Source organism: Lutjanus erythropterus, chromosome 19 (genome assembly GCF_056507025.1).
Source record: "Lutjanus erythropterus isolate fLutEry1 chromosome 19, fLutEry1.hap2, whole genome shotgun sequence".
NCBI classification, from domain to species: Eukaryota; Metazoa; Chordata; class Actinopteri; order Lutjaniformes; family Lutjanidae; genus Lutjanus; species Lutjanus erythropterus.
Window position 1 is genome coordinate 3,178,901 of NC_139335.1, and position 19,629 is coordinate 3,198,529.

Here is a 19,629-nt window from a genome sequence, read left to right on the forward strand (position 1 = left end):
TTTAAATTAAACCTGATCTTAAATCAGCATGAGGGACAGTAGATAATGACTGATTTTTTATTTTGGGGTGAACTATCCCTTTAAGTTTACTTCATATTTACTTATGTCTTCACTTTTTGCCTTTAATTAGCTATGGTTTAAATGATACAGGTCTAGGACTCTATTTTGCATTTTGCTGTCTTTTAAAAATGCTTTTAGGAATTCTGTGTACTTAATTTTGTACCTCTAATTTGATTATAATTATTATTCAGTGGGTTTTAGTTTCCATCTTATGCCATGCATTATATTTTCATCCTTACTTCTATCTTAATTTTACTAGTATTATCAAGTGGGGGTACTCTGTTCTTATTTTATCTTATTCATTCTAGTGGGTTTTATTTTACCTCTTTTCTTTACATTACAGCATTCTATCCCTGTTTTTAAGTCCATTCTATGTATTTCTGTTATTAAGTAAAAATATGTAAATATAATCAGGAAAATGTAATTAAAAAAAAGTAGAAGTACTAAATGCAGAAAAAATAGACCCATGCATTAATGTACTTACTTATTGACCTTTTTCACACACGTCATAGAGGCTCACAGGCACAACAGCAGGTCCAGTGCAGCAGATCTGACACTGTTAAGAATCAGTAGCCAGATGGGTTGAAGTTCTTTCAGATACTCGGAACAAGGTTCCTAATAGCATTAAACTGATTACTAACCCAGTCACATTTAAGGTGAAACTCAAACACTGGCTTTCAGAGAACATAAGTTCTATAGGCAGGGTTGTATGTGGCTCTTTTATTGGATCAGTGTGTATTCTAGGTTGTTGACAAAATAATTCCAGTTTATGTCAAACGTGAATATTTTTGTATATTGGTGTTGTATTTGCTGCTGATGCCGTGCTCCACTATTACTATGCACAAGTATGTGCAATCACACACACACACACACACACACACACTTCTACACCAAGGACCACGGTGGAAACAAGTCCTGTGACTTTCTTCTGTTGTCCTTGTTGCTCTTTTAATTGTACATATATTGGTGCTGCACCCATCTAACTGTCATTTAAACAAAACAACTTTATATAAAAGCAGGATTTTACAGTTACAGTTACCATTTCAAATAGGAGAGCAACTAATGTTCATTTTCATTATAGATTAATCTGCTGATTATTTTCTCAAGTAATCATTTGGATCAGATTCAGGTTTGTAACAGTTTCTAATATATGCATTGTTATACAAGTTACACAACTCAACAATCTGCAGCTAAAATCAGCTTCATCTTCAGCAGCTGTGACATAAAAATGTTAACACTAATTCAGCAGAGTATTTTGATAGAAGCTATTCCACTGTTACTTTTGAGTGTTTTGCTCATTTGATTTTGGGGTGAACTGTCCCTTTAACATGCACCGATTACAGCTTGCAACAAAACAAAACTTGATGCTAAACCTTCAAAGCAGTATATTCATGTTTTTAGAACATTACCACTTCATAAATTGATAGTAATTCACTCTGGCAAAAAAATAAATCAATAAACACACTAAAATCACTGCATTAAACCAACACCAGCATTTTATTTTTTCTCCAAAAGCATGTAAAAAATAAAAATAAAAACAAGAAAGAAAATGCACAAAATGATTGTGTATATTGGCGTAGAAAGGGGGCGCTTACATTTTAAAATGTTACACTTCCATACCACAACTAAGCAAATAGAGAAGAAGGGAGAATAGAGGAGAAAGACTGCGTCCACAGTCCGAGCGTTCTTTTGCTGTAAGGCCACCTCAATCCACAGGTCAAGTCTGTAATACAGAATGCATTTTCAAAGATGCATACATTTAAAATGTCTCGATGACGACAGCATTTAAAAGTAAGTCCACATCAAGTTTAGCACAAAAATGAAATGACTCACAGGTTTGAACATTTAAAACGTTACACTGCAATCATTCACCTGAGCCACTTGGCACCAGTGTAAAGTGTACCCTGTCTGCTCTGTTACACTTACAAGTTGCAATTCACAGATTCTGCAGTTGTACCTTGGCGAACTGCTAACGGAGAGTGACAAAGACAGCATTTCTAGATACAATACTCTTGATTTTAAAGCATTCTCAGGGATCCAGAGGACCGTTTTAAAATGAAACGAAGGAAAATATAAAATTACATTGTCACACACAGTAGAATTAGAATTATTGTACATTACATGTGGATAAAAAGTGGTTAGATAGGAAAAATGGCTGCTGGTTGAGTGAAATAGTTGTATGTTTAAGATGTGGGGCTGTAGAGTGAGCAGGTCTGTTTTTTGAAAAGGCAAGATCAGGAGATTTCTTTGTAAAGATCTGTGCACTCTTGTTTGAAAAAGCAATAAAGGTCAGCTATTTATTTCTAAGGCTTCTCTTTTGAAAAAATAGCAATTATCCATCTGTTTGAGTTTAGATTTCTATTCTGCACAGCATGCTCAAATTCACAGTAAACCTTCAGTCACAAAAAGTACTTTGTGTCATTCAAGTGTCAGTCAAGTCTCAGTGGTATTCAGACATTTTCTAAAGTGAGATATTTGAATGGCTTTAGACTCATTCTTCGCTTAGAATGAAATATAGATGTGAAAATCTAAACTTGTCTAAATGGGTTAATTTCTCTTAGGTGCTGGAATTAAATAAGATAAAAAGTGGCTGGAGTGCAGCAGCTGCACTGCAGGCCGAGGCAACGTATTCCAAAACACTGAATAAAGGCTACGTTGAGTTCACGGGCAACTTAGTTTTTCTTCCTCTCACACTAGACGCTTTTGTCACACTTTCCCCAGCAGGGGGTGCTCTGCTCCTGGTTGAGCATGCAGCATGCAGGAGCACATCAGGGGACCAATGTTGTGACAAACCCTCCATGAGACACCTACTGTAAATTCAATATTAAGAAATAGGTCCAGGTGCTAAGATGTAGTTAGCTAATAAGACAGGAGATGAGAACAGGAAGGCATTTTTTTTTTCTTATAAAGGAAACCTGTCCACGCTTACTGGATGGGACAAATAACGATGGAAGTTAAAAGACACTGTGATTGGATTGGATCCGTCTACGTCCCCATAAAAACCGTCCAGTTATAACAACACACTCAAATACAGCAGGGGAAAAATCATCACAAGACGCCAACAACTGACGACAGACAAGCGTGAAATGACGAAAGAAATTGTGTGATTTCCTGCAAGGCTCAAGCTCTGTCCATCAACATCCTCATTTGCAACACAGAAACGCAACTGTAATCAGTTTACTGATGTTTTCAGCTCCTTTGAAAAAGGAACGGTTCACCCCAAAATCAAAAATACTTATTTTTCCTCCGGCCTGTGGTGCTGTTTATCCATCTGGATAGTTCTGGTTTGAGTTGCAGAGTTTTGCAGATATCATCTGCAGAGTTTTTTGCCTTCTCTCTGAGATAATGGAACTAGATGTCTCTCTGCTTGTGGAGCTCAACCACCGAAAAGAAATCACATTTGCAAAACTCAACAGCAATGTCTCTTTCCTGAAATCATGACCCAGATACTCAAGATAATCCACAGACCTTTGCTGTAAGCAGTTTCATGTAGGAACTAGTTTGTTTCTGTGGTAGAATCTACCAGAGGGACTCTGCCTCTACTCAAAAGAAAGTATCTCCTTCATGAAACTGCTCACAGGAAGGTCTGTGGATTATCTCGAGTTGCCAGGTCATCATTTCTGGAAAGAGACACTGCTGTTGAATTTTTCAGCACAAACCCAGCGCCATCTATTTTCATTATATGGCCGATATCTCAGCTTGCATACAAAACAATCTAGGTGGATAAAAAGCACTACAGGCCAGAGGAAAAAAAAATGCATTTTTGATTTTGGGGAGAACGTTAAAAACGTTTCATGCGACGAAACGAGGGATGTTCACGAATGAGGCCTCAGTTTCCCTGTGATTATCAACATCTTGTCTGGTGATCACGTGTGGTCATTATGTGCAAAGACGAGAGTACAGCATGGTGGGGAATGTTCACTAATCACGAACTACAGCTCTATGTACAGATAGAATACAAAACACAATCTGAGAAGTCCATTAAAATTTTCAACCATAAAAGCTCAGAGAGGATCAACTTCTGCCGCGACATCAATCGAATCCAAACTCAAGTGCTTCTAAAAACCTTAAAAAGTGATTTCCTATGCATCAGCGAAACAAACAAAATCATTCACAACACAAAAGATCGATACAGTCATAAGATAAGGCTATTAAGACCCAGTCATCCCAACATGCAAGGATAAGACTCAAAGTGGTCAATAAAATAAGAACAAACCGTGGGATGAAGCCAACAATAAGAACTAAAACACAAAAATTAAAACACGAGAGAGGTGAGCTGTTGCTGATGTGTGCGGTTATTTTACAGTACTCTGTACCCTGTTTGTTCCTCAAATATATGAAACCTGACAAACTGACAGCAAAGTCACAATACTGAGGACTATTATTTTCATTTGTGTTTTGTTAAAAGGAGTGAAACTATGCAATGTTTTTTTTTTTTATTTAAAAATCCTTGGGTGAAAACTGACCTGAGTGTATACTCTACAGCAAAACATGGATGCTCTGTAACCTCTCTGATATGTTTGCCTGAGCATACGGTTTCTTATTCAAAAATGAAAGGGTGCAAATTATTAAAAAGAATTAAAAAGAAAAAAAAAATCAAAATAAAAGTGATTTTATTATTACACTCCTCGTACCAGAGGAGGCTTTTGGTCACAATCAACTTCCAATTCCAAACCGAAAAAGAAAATTAAGAAAATACAGATACTGAACCCAAAATATATCCCCAAATTTTATTTTTCAGTGGTATGATTATGACTAGCCTGTCATTTCCTAGCTGTTTGTGCATGTATCTGTTCTGATGGCATTTAAAAAGCAAGTGAGCGCGTGGGTGATTTAACAGTGCCTCAGCATACGAGGCACGTGTTCATCGTGATGTATCGGAGGTGTTAGGAGGATGAAAAGGAAGAGGCAGGGCTGGGATGAGACACGGGCAGACGTGATTATGCCGTCTTTGTTATATTATCTGTCTCCTTGGAGGCCCAGAGCTCTTTGTGCTGTTTGCGTCCGAAGCCCTCGTCGTAGTTGCCTTTGCTTTTGAACAGCTGCTGATAGTGGGGTTTACAGTAAAATTCACCTTGGAGAGCTGCGAAGGTGCCAAGGCTGCAGAGAGGGAGAGAGAGATGACACCGTTTTTATTTACAAACCAAAGGGAGTCAAGAGAAGAAGGAAGTGAAGTAAAAAAAAACTGGGCTGTTCTGCTGAACTGAATGTCTGTCAACATATTTTATGAAAAGTGATTTATTATGTCTTTTTTTTAAATTAAATAAACCTTCTTGGACTGTCCTGTAAATGCAAGCAGGACAGCAAACAGTGAAAATGTTGTGTTTAAAAAGTTAAACGCCAACAAATATGGATTGATTTCACTGAATAAAAAAGCCCTAAATTCTGTAAATGACTATCTCTATTTAAGGTTTCAACTAACTGTTACTTTCACTGTTGATTAATCTGTTAATTATTTTCTCATTTAATAAATTAGTTTATATAACATCCTCAAATGTTATGTTTTGCTCACAACCCAAAGATATTCAGTTTACCGTCATAAGAGGACTAAAGAAACCAGAAAAAACCTCAGACTGATTAATCAATTATCAAACTAGTTCATTTAATATTTGATTGATCATTGCAGCTCTACTCTAATATATTTTGGCTGTATGTTAGTATAGATTATATAGAGTGTATAGAGTCACCTGAGTTTGGCGTTGCAGTGCTTGCAGCAGAAGCATGTTGAATGGAAGACGAGGTTGTTGGCAACCAATCTCTCCATTGGGTAGACCGTCTTCTCACATGATGAGCACACTTCCTTTTGGGTCTTAAAGCTGAAAGACTGAGCACACAAATAAACCGATTTACTAGCAGACACACAAAACGGGCAGCGATCGAGGCCTCGATTCTTTGTGAGATGAAAGCTCGCTTTTACAAAAGACACAAAACGCAGGAAAGACTTCCTTTGCTCTGTTCTGAGATCAAAGGATGATGAAGTGAAGTGGGGCAGCGGCAGCACACACAGAACAGAGAACCATGAGTGAGGGATGAGAAAGAAAAGACAGACGTGTTTACCTTAGATCGCTGGACAGGTTTCTCTTCAGTGGTGCTCCTGGTGTCCTGAATAAGCAAAGAAAAGCAAACTTCTTTAAACAAATGTATTCAAATGTGTGTAAAGACTCCTGTTATGCTCTAAAGTGCGACTAAAAAAATATGAGGTGAATTCAACAGTACTGTGAGGTTACAAGCAACAGAAGAACGACACATGGACGGCGGAAAAACAAACACCAATGAATTTTTCACTGTCCTCTCATTACCTTTAACAGTGTGTTAGTTTGTCAATCTGATCTGTCTTCCTCTCCCTTCTTTCTATTTGCTCCATCTGTCTCTTTGCACCCCTGGGAGAGGATCAGGTGCCTTCTGTCTGGTCATGTGAGCTGAGCTGTGGGACGCTCTGCATGGGGCTGCCCTCAACATAGCAGCACAGCTCAGAAACAACCAACCTTCCAGTTCACAGACTTCGCAGGGCAACGTCAGACGGGATCTCTTACAGATGGTAGGAGATCTCTCAGTGAAAAAGCATGACTGACACTTATTCTGCTCGTCTTAAAGGAGAAGTCTGTAATATATTTGTTGTAATAAATCATAAAATTACCACAGTGTGTCATCAGAAATTAAGGAAACATGCCAAATTGAAAGACTCGCTTCTCTGCAGCATCATAAGAGATCATAAATCATCTTTTGGAAGGAGTAGATGTTTATAACGGTTTGATTGAGCGATATGTTAATGAGGTCTGGCAGGCAGCGAGACAGGCCGCCAGTCCAGTGTGTATTTTCAGAGCAGTGTGCTTTTGTTTTCAGGATAATGACGTAGCTTTACTTTGACAGACAATGGACGGTGTTTAACAGCTGATCAACTTAAATTGCAGGACTCGTTATCCATGATTTACAATGTTGCTCTCGTCTATCGCTCCTGCAGTGTTCCTGCAACCCGCCTGAGCTTCCCTGAGTCTGAGGGAGGAGGGCGTGAGGGTGAAACAACTCGCTTCTACCACAGACTGTATATCAAATAGGATTTCAATCTATTTAATACACAGTGTATGGCTCTAATGCACTATTTGGACTCTCAGTGCTCATTGTTGCATATTGCTCCTTTAAACTTCAAAACTACCTCATGTTCTTGCAACTGCAATTTATGCATGTAATGAAGCATTTATTTCCCTAAACCTTACAATCATGCACAATCGCAGGTTTGCTTTTCAGTTCTCGTTACCATTAACAACACAGGCCACCAGCTTGCCTTGCACACTGCGGGTGTCAGTGTTTTAATCAGGTAATTACAGTTTGGTTCAGGGTGACATGAGGAAGTGAAAGACTTGCCCCCCAGGCGCTCAGAAGGTTAAGAAGGAGAAAAGCTTGCACAATCTCAAGCTGGAGGAGGTTATGCAGTAGTAATGACTGTATCTCCTCTCGCTCTCTCTCGAGTATTGCAGCCGGTCTCCAGCAGCAACAAGCACGGTCACATCTTTAAGCAGGGCTCACAGGTAGTTCAAGCGGATAATAAACAGACAGAGACATTCAGGCATGTACTCAGTAACTGCCACGGAAAAGCCAGTGTGCAGGGAAGAAGGGCGGCCTCTGTTTAGGCAGGGGAAAAGTCCACTGCAGACTTTGCTAAAACCCTGTTATGTAAGGCCGTTTGGCTGGAGCTTGGGGGGGAGTGGTGGAGGTGGAAGCGGGGGGGGGGGGTTCAGGGGCTGCTACCAGAGCTGCAAAGAGAAGATCGTTGGAATCAGAGGCAACTGCTGATCTTCATTTTTGCACGTCTATTACTCTTTGACTAGCAAAATGTCCTGCTTTGTAAGCAAAATAGCCATTCATGAGTGCAGCACAGTGATGGAAATAACAGCATGGCGCAGAGCGCGTGCGTCCATCTTCCTCATAAGAGCTGAGAATAAAAAGTGTTTAACTGACCAGTGATTTAAGTATGATGGAAAAAAATGCAAGTGGGCTTGAAGAAAAGTGGCTGAAACATCATCTGTCTGTGCACAGCGGTGCATTTCATATCACGATTATAGTGATCAAAACTATTGATTTGAAATAGCAACATGTCTTTTACAATGTCAATGTTTTCAATGATGCAAAAAATGTCCCAAGTAGGATGCTACACCCCTGTCTGGGAGACTTTGGGCTAACTTTAGGTATTGCTGATTAGTATTTACTGCAAGTTTTTCAAATTGGAGCAATTAAACATGATTTTAATGATAATTAAAATCTGAAACAATAATATAAACTGTAAGCAAGTACATGTAAACAGGGTAGCTGATATTTTTCTGGATAAAAAAGAACTCCACACATATCATGTACCCTTGAGTCAGTTGAGAAATATTAATTTAGTGTGTTGTATCCAGAAAACACACAGCTCCCCTGTTTACTTGTCCTCGTTCACATGACCGTCTTGCTCGGGCCAAAATGGTGGCGAGTCAGCGATGTTGATGTACGATCCAGAGGCCAATGTGGTATCTGCATTTATACGTCTATGGTTCAGTCATCCTAACTTCAAAAGATGTCACTGCCATGGCCAGAACAAACTTTTCAGTGTGTATTAAGCCCATAATTCACGCTGTCAAAGAGGCCCTGCTCACTGATGTGCAACACTGCTGCCAGCAACGGCAGCAAGTAGCAACTATTTTCATTATGGATTCACCTGTTGATTTATTTCTCAATTGATCAATTAGTTGTTCGGTCCATGAAATGGTGAAAAATGTTTTATACGTTTGAGGATGTCATTTGGGGTGAGACATTTAGTTTCCTGTCACAGAGGAGTAAAGAAACCAGAAAATATTCACATTTGAGGAGGTGAAATTGGAGAATTTGGGCTTTTTTTTAATTCAAAAAGTACTCAATAAAACAAACAATCGATTATCAAAATAGTTGGTGATAAATTAAATCATCAATTTATTGATTAATTGTTGCAGCTCTACTCCCAACCAAATACAACCAGAGATATTTTTAAAACCATGGCTACCACAGTATATACAGTATTGTCTCATGTGTTACCCTGAACAATCTAAACAGCATGAATGTTGTCTCTATATTGTTATTTGCATACTATATTTGACCCTTTCACCTGAATGCACCACCAAACAACTGAGTAGGCGGAACAGCAAGGGTGTTGTCTGCACTTATGAGAACCGGATGACATGCTTTTGAAATGATTGGCTCATTAACAGTGAGGCCATGAAGCTTCCTGTAGATGCAATCACTTCCCAACTGTCTGCCCGCCTCCTTCTCTTCATCCCTGATTCCTCTTGAGCTCAGTTACTTTGTTGCTGCGAGCACGCAGACGGCTCACTTTAGACGCTGCTGGTTATCTAGCAGGCTGCATGGTAGACCACTTCCTGTTGCAGCACCACGACTGCTGAGCCAACATCACTTTGATCTTCTCAAAAATAGTTAGCACGTCTGAAAACGGCAGTCTGAACGTGGAAAGTTCTCACAGTGCGTTTGTAGAGAAGGTTTACTTCAGTGGGAGGCTGGAAAATGAGGCCTGTGAGGGCTTAATGTGTGCAAATGAAATCATGACATTTTGTAGCCAAAAAAGGAAAACTGATACGAGTAAAAGCACAAGATTGCCAATGTTTTTTCTTTTTTTTGGGGTAAAAAACAACGCAGCAAGATTAGTTACCATGTTAGGGGGTAGGCATGCATTCCAAACACACACACACACACACACACACACACACACACACACACACACACACACACACACACACATCCTGAAGACTGCAGATTAGCTTGTGCCATCTTGTCTTCTTTTGCCTTATATGTACATGAGTCCCATTTGCCACCAAACAGCTCGAATGTGGCAGGAAGTTGTTATGACACATCTAGGTCCTCTGTCTTGCAGAGGCCCAACAGGGACGGCAGCACTGACGTTCATCCCACTAAACGACTGCTAATGACCTCTTCTTCCATACAAATGCTTCAGCTGCAGAGAACTGTAGTTCAGAAGCATGCAACTCACAAATCAGCTCAAGCTAATAAAACTGACTAGAGGACAAGAGATCACACCAAATACATGGAGGGCTGAGAAATGAAGGGCCTTCATGGGAACAGAACAAGGTGTTCGATGTGAACATAAATAAAGAAGGTCTGTAGTGTAATTAATTAGCTCTGCTATGCCCGACACTATTTGAGCTGTGAAGCAATTTGACATACCAGTGTGTGAGCAGCTAGAGCCAGCTGGACAGAGCTGTATCTTACTAAACAAAGACCACTTTCACACAAGCGGTGAAATCTTCTTGCATCAGAGGTTCAGCTCTTACCTCACAGCATCAGTCCCCTCGTACGCAGAGTCCCCGCTTCAGCTTTAATCACACCTGCACATGTTTCGTCTGTGGGTATTTCTGTGCTCATGTCACAAGCAGCTGTTGGTGAGATAGTTACAGCCAGGTTCCCCTTTTCTCTTTAAATTTGTTTAAAGGAACCGTTTGATAATGTGCTGTCTTGCTCAAGGTTAGATGAAAAGGTCGACACCACTGTCACGCAGGGATCAACCAATGTTTGTTTCAGGGCTGAAATCACTTACTATTCAAGGGAACTGATAATCAATATTTAGAACTTATATACATTTGCAGAGATGAAGAAAATTCTCCTTGTGGGATTTTTGGCTTGTAATCATAATCAGCCAGGAGCTTCTGCTTGAGGTGGGGGAAATTAACTTATTGCATGGCCTCCTCTTGCCGTGTTTTTGCACTTCTTGCATATAACTGGTTTATAATAAATCTGATCTTTTGTACTCAAACCGATTCCACACGAATCCTGCTTTTGGAACTAAATCTTCCACCGTAAAGCTGGTGGCAATGTTAGTTTGAGTTTCAGCCGTGCTTGTATCAGTGACATCCTCTCAAAAAGTGGTAATGTTGCCGTTATCAAAACTGATGATCTTATAATGCTGAATACCGGATCTGATCACTGGTTTGGGAAATATGAAGCTAAAACCAGCAGGTGGTTACAGCAACTTAGCTTAGCATGATAACTGGAAACAAGAGAAGAAGCTATCTCTTGACACAACCATACACTAACTGTATTTCCAGGCTGTTCCTACATCAGTAATGAGCTACTGTGCAACTACATCTGCACACTGAAGGATGACTTTGAGTTTAACCTTTTGTGTTGAGGATCCCGTCTCAAATCCCACTGCCTTTATCCCCTGAGGCCACAGACCACCCATGTGAAAGGAAAGCTAAATGACCCCCCCCCCCAAGTCTGGCCTTATTCTTTCAAGATCAGGAAAAGATGGAACAGAAGGGGAATTTGAGGATGTAGCTTAGAAAGCATGCATCTCCAAAATAAGGAGTGCAAGTCCTGCACAGGCGCCGCGACTCCAAACCAGACCCTTCTTGTCTAAATATCTGTGTTTACAAGAACCATCTGCTGATGTAAATCACAGCCACTTTGAACCGTTACAACAACTCTAAAGAATATTACAAGGCTACAGGGTCAATATGTTCATAAAGAGTTCAAAAGGGAAGAAGTATCCGCTCCTCTTCTCTTTATAGTGCTGATGGACACCACAGAATAAGGCCTGGACAAACCCCCCCTGCTTCACACTTGATCATCAATGAACACACACTGTGATGCACGATTCACCGCAACAGGCCCCTAGAAGGGAAGGCAGGCGCTATGCTAACAAACGTCTTATGTCATCAATCCAAAACGAGGCTTGCACTCGCTCTCATCCCTTATTTTTAGAACTGTGATCATTGTTTAATCATTTGGGACAGCCAAGTGGAAAACAGAACACGTGAAGAACCTCATCCTTCAAACAAAATGAAAGTGTTCATCTGTCAGGTGTCACGCGGTTTGATAACTAATCATAACAAACAACATGTTCCAGTTCAGTGCTTCAGAGTCTGGAGTTTAATATTTTTGTCTGATAGCATCTGACTGTATGTTGCACTTTCTGGACCTGCAAGCCGTGGCACGGATCCAACGACTAAAACAGCTGCTGCAGGGTAGAAATATAGGTTCGCCTTGACAGAAATCTTACATCAACAACTCTGAACGTGAAGAGACAGAGCAAGTTATGTGGAGTATGTTTGGTGTGTAACAAAACTTTTTCTGTTTGCTGAACATGAGGTTTTGACACTTGACAGGCTGGAGGAGGAAGAAACAGCCATAGACGGAGGGCCGCCACGCCGGTGTGCAGAGTAATCACATCTGGGAGCGTGCTGGGGCGTCTGGTCAGCCGCTGCTTCCCTTTTAGAGCTTCTCGTGTGCAACCAGAAAATGACGGGGCAGTTTTTCTGTGTCTGCAGGCGCGGGGCGTCAAATGTCTGTATGCCTCTTTAGTTAGCTGACATGGACACTTGTTTTTTTCACTTCCTGTCTGGGGAAGCTGTTGAGGTGCAGATAAAAACCTTTTGAGGATTTATCCAAGTATGTCACTATGTTTCTGCTGTATGACAAGTAAACTACTAACATGAAGAAGGTGGGGGAAAAAAATGAGCTGCAACTAAAGATTATTTTCATTATGGATTAATCTGTTAATTATTTCCTTGATTGATTGATGAGTTGTTTGTCTGTAATGTCTGCAAATGTCATGTTTTGTCCACAACCCAAAGATATTCAGTTTTCTGTAATAGAGGACTAGAGACACCAGAAGACATTCACATTTAAGAAGCTGAAATCAGAGAATTTGGACATTTTTTAAAACAATTAATCAATTATCTAAATAGTTGGCAATTCATTTAATAGTCAATTTATAATCGGTTAATTGTTGCAGCTCTTTTCATTACAGATAAGACTAGCTCAACTAGCTGTCAAGTATTGAATTAAACTGCAAGAAAAAAAGTCAAAATTCTCTGATTTCAGCTTCTCAAACATGGATATGTTCTGGTTTCTTTAGTCCTTTAGTAACAGTAAACTGAATATGTTTGGGTTGTGGACGAAACATGTTATTTACAGACATCAGTGATCCACATTTTGTGGGCCAAACAAATAATAAATTAATCGAGAAAGTGGTCGGCAGATTAATCGATAATGAAAATAATCATTAGTTGCAGCCCTACTACAGATATTTAAATATCTGACTTCAATCAACAGTACAAAACCCAAAGATATTTAATTTACAATGTTATAAAAACAGAGAAAACTAGGGATTATTTGACATTTTTGGTTGTAAAATTGCTTAAAGAATTAATTATTATCAACATAGCTGCATATAATTTTTCTGTTGATCCACTAACTGATTAATCGTTGCAGGTCTAGATGACTTAAATACCATGAGGAAAAACTGCAGAGCTTGTTTGTTTTGTTAATTAAGGTGAGAACTACATCATTTCAAAAAGAAAAGGGAAATTTGTCATGCACAAATCATTTGAGACAGGCTCCCCTTTCTGAAAAAGAAAGCGATACTGATTTTTCACTTGTAATCCGTAGTCAGCAGCTTGTATTAGCAGGACGTTGTTCTGCTCTGCGGCTGAAACAGCCATCAGTGTTGCTGCAATGAAAACTTCTCAAGTCCTGTGATCATTTGTGTCAGAGATCTGTCAAACACTGGGCTAAAACATGGTCCTCAATTCATAAAAATCAGACTTAAGTTAGAAACCCAAATTCGTTGGTCTTAAAGAATAGATGTATTACATCTCTATTTTTTGTCCAGTGACCTTAAAACAAACTTCGATTGTCGTTCAGAAAAATGAAAGGTTGCAGCAGCTGGTCTGTTTATGCTTTCTTCTTAATATTGCAAAGAACAAAAAAAACACAAACCGGTGATTGCCTGTAAAAGAATGTGTGAAGCAGGTGTTGACTTGAGAGGCCGCTGCCTTCTGCAACTCTCTGATGGTACGGAAGAAACGGCCTTAAATGCTCCGGCTGATCAGATGTTATCACTCACATGAGAAGAGGGGAACATTTCACAATCAAATTCTCCTCCAGGACTGGAATTCGGGATAACAAGCCCCATCCCGTCTTCAAGAAAGAAAAAAAAATCTCACATGCAAATATCTTCTCTGTGATCACAGAACATTTCCATCACACACTGAAGGCTCCTTAACTGCAGACTGAAACTGCATCAACTGGGACAGCGAAGGCCGAGCGACAGGGGAATGAATGTTACAGCCAGGACTTTTCCCCCCACTCAGGTGTTTTAAGTAGTTAACTCCTTTTAAGATATGAGCAGACTGGGCAGAGCTCTGCAGACTTCAAAAGACATCTACTGTTGACTGATGATACTGTGGGAAACTCTAAACGAGTCTTTCTGAATAGTCTGCCCTCAAGACTTTTTAAAGCTGATAACCTACATTAGTTTAGTGCTGACAGCCACAGAGATGCAAAGCAAGGCGAGTGCACTGTTGTTTAGGCAATTAATACGGAGAACATTCACACAAAGATTTAAATTGCAGAGAGCTGCTGTTAGACAGACACAGGTTTAACTAAACGTCATACTGTTACGAATAACAACAAGAAGCATGGCTGAAAGTAAAAGAAGCACTGCTAGCAAAAGCACCCAGCTGAGTGTGAGGACAGCCAAAAATCACCAGCTATCGTGAGTCCTAAACCAAAAATTATTTCAGTATTGGTCAGATCCTCAAGGATATAGTTATCGCAGAATACTCTGAAACATCGGGATATTGTTTTACCGCCCACCACTACTTTTGGCGTCCTGCTGAGACCGTTGCTGTATTGGTAAGGCAGCTGAATCCTTCATTACAAATCATCTTCATGGGATGTGATTTTCAGCAGGCTGCAGTGAACCTGTCAGGAAAATGTATTTCCTTTCAATCAGCCAAAACAAATCAAAGTGAAAGCAATGTGCTGAATGTTCGCCTTTAATGTCTGAGCCAGAAAACCTCAATGCAGATTGAGTGTAAATTCAGATTTGTATTTATATTACAAGTTTAATGTGTTTTGGGGTGCGTGCATATATGCATTCGTGGGCGGATGGTGATGAGGACGAGGAAGAGGAGAAAGAGAGCCAAACTTTTCATTATGGCTTTTTGTGGAGCAATGGCTGCTACTTCTGTACAGAGGAGTGTGTGAATGAGGAGCTGGGGCCTGGAGTGCTGGGATCGTGATGTGAATGGCTTCACAGAAACACATTCATCCAAAATTTCAGGATCGAGGGCTACTTTTAACTACATCCGTTAGCACCTCTGCACAAGAGTCTTGTGGGTAGAAACTTCAGGTGAGTGAATGACCTTAAAAGTTGTATGCAGACCGATATGACTGTTTGGACGGAGATCGCATTGCAAAAAATTCAGACCTGTATCTGAGTTAGGACCACATATGAAAGTGGCCCAAATCAGAACTGAAAAGATCAGGTTCTCTGCAACTCATGAAAGAAAGAGATCTGAGTCACATGAGCAAAAATATATATTTTGCCAGCAGTGTGAACGTGGCTTTAGACATCTGTCTGCTGACTGGAAAATAATGACCTCTTCTCCACACTATTGATGTGGTTTGCTGATTTGTGCAGCACACATCATAAAACAATGAAGACTGGCCCTCCACTTCTTTTCCTTAAAAGCATAAAATCACACTGAGAAACATCCACACCTTTTCCAGGCCCTTTTTTGTGTGAAAATGCTTCCTTTTCTCACACAAACACCCTGACTACACTTCTCAAAGCCTAACTGTAATACAGGAAAATGCTTGGGAATAGGAAAGAAAGGGACAGGTCTGCAGCTAGTTAAAACTATTACTCCGTTTTTGCCTGCAGCTCATTCGCCTGGACCTGCTGGCGACCCATTTAATACTGTTCTGCACATCTGACAGCAGGAAAACACCCCCCTCCTCCCAACATATGGCACTTCTAACATGCCCAACAAATCAGGTTTTTGTGCCGTTAATGGTAATTGTTTGACAGAAGAGCATATGGTCAAACAAAATAAATGTTATTAGTCCTCACTGCAGCTTTGTGCAGAGCGCTTTCACTAAATCCGCATTATTTGTTTATTTTTTTGGAACAACAAGTCATATTGCAACAACAGCCTCTCAAATCCACCAGAGAATACTGACGTAAATCAGCCGGCAGAGCAGGGTGTCAATCTGTGCCACCAACTCTGACTGAAATTACAGTCAGGCCGTCCACTGACGGAGGAAGGAATTGAAAACGACCATATACTTACTTAAGCCTCGTCGCCATATGCCAGAGCTATAATGACAGACTCTTGTAAATGTGGTGCCCTGGATGGATAAAATGTGGTTTTGCCAGACCACAGAGCAGTTTGTAAACTGCTTGTCAACACAAATACAGGCAAGAAACTTGTATCAAGAAGAGTGAAAGGCATGTTTTCTTCCACCTGGCATAGAGCTTTAATCTAATGCTGAGTTACGCAGAGGTTTAATCCAGTCACTCATCCATTTGGTGTTACTCAACTGATCTCGGCAGCTGCAGGTGAGGTGCAGAGGACATTTCTGTTCCAAAAATGAGGTCTGGAGACACTTGTATGTTGTTGAGTTTATCCACATAGTCCCCATTTAAAGGACCACTGATCTATGCTTTATGATACAGACGTTGGAGTCTCCTGGTTATGTGTGACCCGTGGGTTCAAACTGGGATAAGGGCTTATCCTGGTATTGAGAAACCTAAGTATGTTAGCTGGAGTGGTTTGATAGAAACCAGGATACTGTGGCATGTAAACACCTGACTAGATCACTCTCTGTTTGTAGAGAAATGAGAGTGATGATTAAAAATATAGATATTGTTAAGATCATATATGGTTATATTAATAACCAGTTACTAGGTGGACGTCATACATGTCCATCATGATAAATGAAGCTCAGAAACGGGGCTCAACAATCAGGATTGCCCTCTTGCCCAGGGCAAGTAAAATGCCATGTCAGACTAAGAATATCAAGCAAATAATTTACCAGATCGGACAAGCGGTATAAAAGAATCATCACTGATTCATTGTTGAAGTAATGTTTTATGCAAAAATAGAAGACAGAAGAAAATGCTGCTGAGTAAGTAGATCTCTGACCCACTTGTCTGACTGGGCAGGTGAAAAGAAACACTAACGCTGGACTCTGTAAAACTCAATAAGAAATGCAGCTCTTTCTCAGAGAAGCAACACAAAGCATCCTCTCATGAAAAACCACAAACTGGCAGCGGGAGATTAAAACCCCTCAGAACATCTTGATTGGTACCCAGTCTACCAAGCATCAGTGATATCAGGGAGGTGAAGCGCCTGCACAGGAGCCCAAATAATACTAACAGACGATAATCCACCCCAAGCCTGTTCACCCTGCTACCATCTGACAAGAGATACAGAAGTATCCACTGCCCTGCCACCAGACCTAGAAAAGCAGCTTCTCTCCTCAGGCTGCAAGACTGCTTATCAACCCACCATGCAAAATTAATCATTTTATTTTTATTTCTATGACTTATTTTTTACAACTAATCTACTATATATAATGTTTGAGTACAACATTATTTTTGGCGAGTAGCAAAAAAGGGAACTACTGCTTTATCTCCTTACACAACCCTGTGTTGTACAGTGATAAATAAATCTACCTCTCTGTACATGTTGTAACCCAGATAAGATTTAAAAATAGGATAAGACTATTTTTGCTTGTTTGTTTGTTTGACTAAAGGGTTAAACCACTTGGAAATCCCTACAAGCTAACTTTACTACAGACCTTTATATAACACTCAGCAGGTTGGATCCTACATTAACTCACTTATAACATATAGATTATATGAAGAAAACATTAATCTGATGTGGTTTAACTCTGCTTCTTAAACAAAATAAAAACATGAAATCACAGCTTATAACATAAAACCACAAATCAATTGATAAATCGGCTGGTAGGGAGGAAGAATCAGGTTAATTACCTGTTATAAAACGGGGCTAAATGAGACAACCTTTGATATTTTGTGTTAGCTGTAACGTTATCATTAAGTGGGTTTAAATCACCTCGTTGGCTGATAATAATTAGCCGGTAAGCTAGCTAACCAATACACGCTAAAACTAGCATTTTGAGGAACACGACGGCGGGCGTTTAAATCTTCTTCAAATTTAAAGCCCTTCTCTTATTTGACTCGGACCATAAAATTCATTTACATCCAACATCCATGCTGTGGTTTATACAAGCAGCCGGCTCCCGGTTAGCTAAACCTTTAGCCAGTGGACGGACATCATCATCATCACCATCATCATCACCTCATCTCACAAAAAAAAAAAAGAGAAGCGGAGAGGAGAGGAGAGGAGCGGAGGGAGGGGAGGCTGCAGACCGACACACACGGTGCAAACGGACGGGAAAAAGACACTCACCATCTGCGCTTCTTGTCTGCGACACGCTGGCTGATAACGCAGAGTCTGTGCTGTCGGTGGCTGGAGGTTGATGCTTGCTCTCTCATTCACTTTTACGGCAGGCTTTGTTGTAGACGCTGGCCCCGGTGCCGGTGAGTTTCTACCCTCCGCTTCGCTTCTCGTCTCGATTTTCAACAGAGCGTTTTTTTTTTTCTCTCCGGCAGGATGTCGCACGCTATTGGTTCTCATGTGGTCCTGATGCATTCAAAGGCTGTCGGAGAAATCACAACTACATGTGGAACAATGCCGCAACAGTGTTATTATAGGTAACTAAAACTAAACAAAACACTAAAACTAGATATGGAAAAAAACATGTTAGTTCACTGAATGAAAATAAGATAAGAAATAAAATATGCTAACTTAATTCTATACTATACCATGATGCCCTACAAAGGAAAAAGGCAGAAACTTCCCAGTGTGCAGAACTGAGAAAAATTACTTTTAAGTTTTCTTGTTGTCCAGCCTAATAAAATAAAATTGGAATTCTAAATGAAAAGGCAATAGGCTGCAACAAAAAAAAAACAAAAAAACATACCATCAAACCTTTTCTGATAAAAAAAATTTGCTTAATTTTAATGTAATGAATTTTCACACATCACTGTGGCAGTGAGTCTGAGAGTTATGAGTCTGTGGTCTTATTTTAATATTTTTCTATACTGTTGTTATTGTTTATAGTAGTACATATAATGCACATAGTTAACATATTTCTTAATTTTCTTGCAGATATTTTACATGTTTGAATACTGCAACTGGAGCTACAGTGGTTTGCTTTGGTTTCTCTATGGCTTTTTGCAGTTACTGTAATTTCAACCCTCCATTTTCTCCAGCAAACAACACATTTGTGAAAAGACGTTTGTCCACGACAAAGGTTGTCTTTAATGTCGCAAAAATTATTATTGCTAATGTTTGACAAAAATGGAGTTGCTGCCTTTTTCCTTTACTATACTATACTATACTATACTATACTATACTATACTATACTATACTATAGCAAACCCACTCTGGAGATTAACTGAATCTAAACTGAACTGAAAACAAAAATTAAAAACAAAATAAAAATAAAACTAATGAAAAAATGAAACTGTAACGCATCCTGTGGCCCCATGTTTGAAAAAAAAAAAAAAAAAAAAAAGCAAAGGTGTGCTCTTGGATGCCCCTGTTGTAGATGAAACTTGACCTCTGGAGTGGCCCAATATCCAATTCAATGTGATAACAATGTGGTTTCAAACCTGTTGTGCCCAAGGCACATCAAACAGTGGGACAA

The 19,629-nt window shown here is 39.8% G+C and overlaps 1 protein-coding gene across 1 annotated transcript; it reads right to left on the bottom strand.

Moving 5' to 3' along the window:
- Positions 1-1,538: 1,538 nt before the first annotated feature.
- On the bottom strand, positions 1,539-18,551 carry limd2 (LIM domain containing 2). The gene is made up of 4 exons (XM_084744362.1): positions 18,327-18,551; positions 6,118-6,162; positions 5,748-5,884; positions 1,539-5,160 (listed from the first exon to the last, which is right to left on the bottom strand). The coding sequence occupies exons 1-4, from the start codon at positions 18,327-18,329 to the stop codon at positions 5,001-5,003; spliced, it is 345 nt and encodes a 114-aa protein (XP_084600488.1). The 5' UTR covers positions 18,330-18,551; the 3' UTR covers positions 1,539-5,000.
- Positions 18,552-19,629: the final 1,078 nt, after the last annotated feature.